The sequence below is a fragment of the Erinaceus europaeus genome, chromosome 3 (genome assembly GCF_950295315.1).
Source record: "Erinaceus europaeus chromosome 3, mEriEur2.1, whole genome shotgun sequence".
Classification (NCBI taxonomy): domain Eukaryota; kingdom Metazoa; phylum Chordata; class Mammalia; order Eulipotyphla; family Erinaceidae; genus Erinaceus; species Erinaceus europaeus.
Window position 1 is genome coordinate 170,719,914 of NC_080164.1, and position 6,000 is coordinate 170,725,913.

Below are 6,000 nucleotides of genomic sequence, written 5' to 3' on the forward strand. Positions count from 1 at the left end.
AACATGCAACGTTAGCTGGACACTAGTAAAGCGTTGTTATATATTTTGTTTGAACTATGAAGTCTTAAAAGTCCAATTTGCAATGGAACAATTTGCCATTCCAGCAGCTAAACCTCACCACAACTGGTCCCTTTTAACAAAAAGGGGGAAAATGTATACAACTAAGATTCTCCCTGCCACATCTGTGCATTACCTTGCCTGTCCACCAGGTGGCAGAAGCCGATCAACTAACTTTCCTCAACTCAGACAACACAGAAACTTACTAGACCTGCTTGAATAAAAGCAATGCAAACCAAAAAGAAGAGGAGGAGGAAAAGGGTGTTAGGTGTTGGTGATCCTAGTTGAGCATAACATTACAGTGCTTAAGGACTCCTGTTCATGCCCCCATCCCTACCTGCAGGGGGAAAACATCACAAGAGGTGAAGTACTTACAAAGATCTTTGCCTCTCAATTCCTCCCTCTTTCTATCTCCCCCTCTTTTTCTATATCTTTATCTCTTTCCAAAATAAATATATTTAAGAAATAAAGAAAAAAGGGGGCCGGGTGGTGGCACACCTTGTTGAGCACACATGTTACAGTGCACAAGGACCCAGGTTCAAGCCTCCGGTCCCCACCTGCAGGGGAAAAGCTTTGCAAGTGGTGGATCAGTGCTGCAGGTGTCTCTCTGTCTCTCCCTCTCTCCCTCCCCCCTTCCCTCTTCCTTTCTGGCTATCTCTATTCAATAAATAAAGATAATAAAAAGAAAAGAAGAAAGGACTTTGTAAATGTGGTTGCTGGGGAGCCAGGCGGTGGCACACCTGGCCAAGTCCACATGTTAACAATGACCAAAGACCCAGGTTCGAGCCCACCTGCAGGGGAAAACTTTGCAAGTGGTGAAGCAGTGCTGCAGGTAGGTGTCTCTCTCCCTCACTGTCTCCTCCCCCCCATCTCAATTTTTGCTTGTCTCTATCTAATAAATAAAGATTTAAGAAATAAAAAAATGTGGACGTGATTTCCGGTGAAGCAGCTTGCAAAAGTTGGCCTTGCGTTTATTCTCAGAATAGGACTAACTATCCGTCTTACAGCACAGCAGCACCGATGCAGTGATACAGTGATGCCTGTAAGTCCTACACAGTGGAACGATGGTGAACTGTTACTCCCCTTCTTTCAGGTTTTACCTGATTGGTGGGGGTATCCCCATCATAGTCTGTGGCATTACGGCGGCAGCAAACATCAAGAATTATGGCAGTCGGCCAGATGCGCCTTAGTGAGTATTTTGTATTCTCTGTGTACTTGACCTGCTGGCTTGCTTCTTTTTACCCTATTACCCAGGTCCTAGTGGCAGTTGTATTTCCATAGACAGTTAGTGGGGGACCAGGCAGTGGCACACCTGGTCAAACACCCACATCACCGTGTGCAAGGACCGGGGTTTGAGCCCTTGGTCCCTACCTGCAGGGAGAAAGCTTCACGAGCGGTGAAGTAGGGCTGCAGGTGTCTCTCTGTCTCTTCCCCTCTCTCTGTCCCCTCCCTTCTCATTTTCTCTGTGTCTTTATCAAATAATAAAAAGACATATCTAACCTGGTTCCCTCACTCTCTTCTCCAGTTGCTGGATGGCGTGGGAGCCCTCTTTGGGAGCCTTCTATGGGCCAGCCGGCTTCATCACTTTTGTAAACTGTATGTATTTTCTAAGTATATTTATTCAGTTGAAGAGACACCCTGAACGGAAGTATGAGCTCAAAGAGCCCACGGAGGAGCAGCAGAGGCTGGCGGCCAATGAAAATAGCGAAGTGAACCATCAGGACTCCCTGTCTCTCTCTTTGATTTCCACTTCAGCTTTGGAAAACGAACACACCTTCCACGCTCAGCTTTTGGGAGCTGGCCTGGCTTTGGTTTTATTCGCCTCCCTGTGGTTGTTTGGAGCCCTGGCTGTGTCCTTGTATTACCCTTTAGACTTGGTGTTCAGCTTCTTTTTCGGAGCCACGTGTCTGAGCCTCAGCGCCTTCCTGGTGGTTCACCACTGCGTCAACCGCGAGGACGTGCGACTGGCCTGGATCATGGCCTGCTGCCCGGGCCGCAGTTCCTACTCCGTGCAGGTCAACTCCACGCAGCCCCCCAACTCTGCAGGATCGAACGGAGAGCCCCCCAAGTGCACCAACAGCAGCGCTGAGTCGTCATGCACCAACAAAAGCGCCTCCAGCTTCAAAAACTCCTCCCAGGGCTGCAAGCTGACCAACTTGCAGGCGGCTGCTGCACAGTGCTACAGCAGCTCGCTGCCTTTGAACTCCACACCACAGCTGGACACCAGCCTGACCGAGCACTCCGTGGACAATGACATCAAGATGCACGTGGCCCCCTTGGAAGTGCAGTTCCGCAGCAGCGTGCATGCCAGCCGCCACCACAAGAACAGAAGCAAAGGCCACCGGGCCAGCAGGCTCACGGTCCTCCGAGAATATGCCTACGACGTCCCCACCAGCGTGGAGGGCAGCGTGCAGAACGGCTTCCCCAAAAGCCGCCAGGGCCCCAGTGAAGGCCATTCCAGGAGTCGTAGGGTCTATCTGGCCCACCGTGAGAGGCAGTACAACCCACCCCCGCAAGACAGTAGCGACGCCTGCAGCACTCTGCCCAAAAGCAGCAGCAGGGACTTTGAAAAGCCTCTTTCCACCAGCAGCAAGAAGGATGCTCTGAGGAAGCCCATCTCAGTGGAACTGGAGAGTCAGCAGAAGTCTTATGGCCTCAACTTGGCTGTCCAGAATGGACCGATTAAAAGCAGCGGGCAGGAAGGACCTTCGCCTGGGACAGGAGGCACTGGCCATGTCAGGACTGGGTTATGGAAACATGAAACTACTGTGTAGTGTCAGTGGACTCCTGAGGCAGAGAGCTGTACAATCTGTGATTTCCACATTCTTCCAGGCTCTGAACAGGCGGAAAAAAAACTGTTTACAGTCCCCCTTCGGGATTCAAAGGAGTGTTGAGTAAACCTCTTTTAAGTTTCGGATTTTATGTATTTTATACCCCCTTCCCTTTTTTTTTTTAATGGATTAAAAGGAAAAAAAAAAAAAAAGAAAACCTTGTTTTAATTATCAAAACACCAGCAGGACATTTTGAGACTCTGAAATGTAATTTTTTGGGATCTGTGATATTTCACAAAAAGTTTGGGCCTGTTTTCTGTACAATAAGCAGACGTGTGTCCTTGTGTCTGTTGTATATTTTGATATCCTACCACAGAAGCGCTGCGATTCCGTCAGAATGAAGTTTTGTGCATTGGGATATTTTAATAATAAATTAGTTATTAGGCTAATAGAATTTTGTATGTGATTAGCATGACTGGTTATGGTATATGTCCAAGTGATTTTAGATGAGTATACTTGGTAAATAATGTGTTTTTTATTTTATTTCATTTATTTATTTATTTATTTTTAACCAGAGTACTGCTCAGCACTGGCATATGACAGTGTGGGGAATTGAACCTGAGACTTGAGAGCCTCAGGCACGAAAGTCCCTTTGCATAACCATTAGGCTTTCCCCCCCTTTTTAATTTTAAATATAAATCTATTTATTTAAATTTGATAAGGCAGAGATAATTATAGAGGGAAGAGAAGAGAAAGTGAGACACCTGCAGACCTACTTCACCACTAACAAAACTCCTCACCCTGCAAGTGGGGACTCAGCCCTTGAACCCAGGTCCTTGAGCATGGTAGCGTGTGTGTTCTATCACGCACACCCCCTGCTGCCTCATCAGATGTAGTTTTCAGTGAAACAAATCCCTCTTTCCTTCTCCCCCACCCCCACCCCTTTTTTTTTTTTTTTTATCTAAGTGGAGCCTTAACTACTCTGGGGCACCTTTTCTAAGTAAAGACAGAGGGAGGGAGAGAGAGAGGGAAAAATACCACAGCATCAAGGCTTGCCTCAGGGCCATGAAGACTGGACTAGCACCTGGGTTGTACACATAGCAAAAACAAACAAACACACATCCCCAGGTAAGGTATCTTGTCATCCCTGCTCCTGCTGCTGCAAATTTCTTACAAGTCCTCACAAGCTGTCTGAATCTGAAAACATCTCAGAAGCTTTCCCTAAATTGTATTGCTTTTGCTGTATCACTCCGATTTTCTTCTTTTCTTTTTAATGTCTTTATTGAGGAATTAATGTTTTACATTCGACAGTAAATACAATAGTTTGTACATGCATAACATTTTCTAGTTTCCATATAACAATACAACCCCCACTAGGCCTTCTGTCATCCTTTTTGGACCTGTATTCTGCACCCCCCCGCCCACCCCAGAGTCTTTTACTTTGGTGCAATACGCCAATTCCAGTTCAGGTTCTACTTGTGTTTTCTCTTCTAATCTTGTTTTTCAACTTCTGCCTGAGAGTGGGATCATCCCATATGCATCCTTCTGTTTCTGACTTATTTCACTTAACATGAATTTTTCAAGCTCCAAGATCTACTGAAAACCGTGAAGTCACCGTTTTTAATAGTTGAGTAGTATTCCATTGTGTATATAGACCACAACTTACTCAGCCACTCATCTGTTGTTGGACACCTGGGTTGCTTCCAGGTTTTGGCTATTACAAATTGTGCTGCTAAGAACAGAGGTATACACAGATCTTTTTGGATGGGTGTGTTGGGTTCCTTAGGATATATCCCCAACTCGGATTCTTCTTAATAAGACAGCTTTTGACACTTGAGCAGTTTTTGCAGTGCTTTATATTTGGGTGTAGCTGTTTTTAGTTTTATTTAATTCGTCCTTGCTCCTTCCCAGCATAGATGATGTTATTCTTGAGTGTGAACTGAAACAGGAAAGCTCACATTAACTTGTTCATCAATATTGGCCTTTGTGTTTGGATAATCAATGGGTGAAGTTTTTCAGGTTTATGCTTAAGACCTTTAAATCCCATTCCAAGGGTGCAAACAGTTCTGGTCTGAAAGTTGTCCCTAGTCTTCAATGTTTTGCTGTCCTCAGCCATCCCCAGCCCCCTGTCTCACTTGAATTCATTCCTGGAACTGTTTGGATGATTGAATTGCATCAGCCCCGAGACTTCATGTATTCAGTGTCTCCCAGCTCCTTGGAAAGAATGCTACCACTTAACGACTATTGCTGGCAGCAGCCTGTAGATTTGCCTCAATCGGATTTGAAAGTAAACTTTCAAGAAATTCTAAAGGAGCCTAACTTAGGGTGGGAAAAATAAAGCCCTCAAAATCTGAGAGGTTTCACTGCCAGATACCATGAGATTTCCCATAAGAGGGTGAATGTTCCTTTTTTGTTGGGTTAGTCCATTTGGAGTAAATCATTCTGCTGTATCTAATAATAACATTCTTTTTTACTAATTTTTTTAAATTATTGATTGAATAAAGGCAGCCAGAAATTGAGAGGAAGGGGGAGATAGGGAGAGAAACAGATACCTGCAGTCCTAAAGCTTTCCCCCTTCAGGTAGGGACTGGGGGGGGGGGGGCTCGATCCTGGGTCCTTGCACATTGAAACGTTCGCTCAACCAGGTACACCACCACCCAGGGCCAATAATAACATTGTTCTAATTAACCCTTATGGTAAGTATTCACTTTAGAGACATTCTCATTGGTGGGGAAAGCAAGACAACCAAATGGATAGATTTCTACATTGACCTCTGCCTGACCCAGAATCTCTGAGTAACTTGATGTATTTATGCACAAGTGAAGTTTATTTATTTCACCTGCCAGTATCTTGAATCTTCATGATTCCTGCGCTCCTGGTGAACCTTTGATTTCAGACAGAAGGGGAGTTGTTATTTAGAAATGACAGAGATAAATTTGTGGACAATGGAGTGGAAAAAGTATTTCTTCACTCTTAAATCTTAGCTTTGCTTTTATCCTGGAATATTAAACTCTTCCTTTGTTTGGTGTTTTGGTCAACTACATCAGGAGAACAGTTTGTTCATCTTTTTCCTACCTCTTCACAAGAAGTGAGAAATTGCCCTTCCTGGAAATGGTCTCCATCTGCCAAACATTTGTTAATTTGAGTGTCTTCTAGGTCACAGAAGGAGGAG

The 6,000-nt window shown here is 45.0% G+C and overlaps 1 protein-coding gene across 3 annotated transcripts in view; it reads left to right on the forward strand.

The window, feature by feature from the left end:
- The window catches only part of ADGRA3 (adhesion G protein-coupled receptor A3), a 144,993-nt gene extending 141,711 nt beyond the window's left edge, over window positions 1–3,282 (forward strand). For all 3 annotated transcript variants that reach the window (XM_060188272.1, XM_060188274.1, XM_007523879.3), the window contains 2 exons: window positions 1,151–1,246; window positions 1,583–3,282. In XM_060188272.1, coding sequence (XP_060044255.1) covers window positions 1,151–1,246; window positions 1,583–2,831 — 1,345 coding nt within the window. In that variant the 3' untranslated portion in view covers window positions 2,832–3,282. The remainder of the gene's footprint in view (window positions 1–1,150; window positions 1,247–1,582) is intronic.
- The last annotated feature ends 2,718 nt before the right edge of the window (window positions 3,283–6,000 follow it).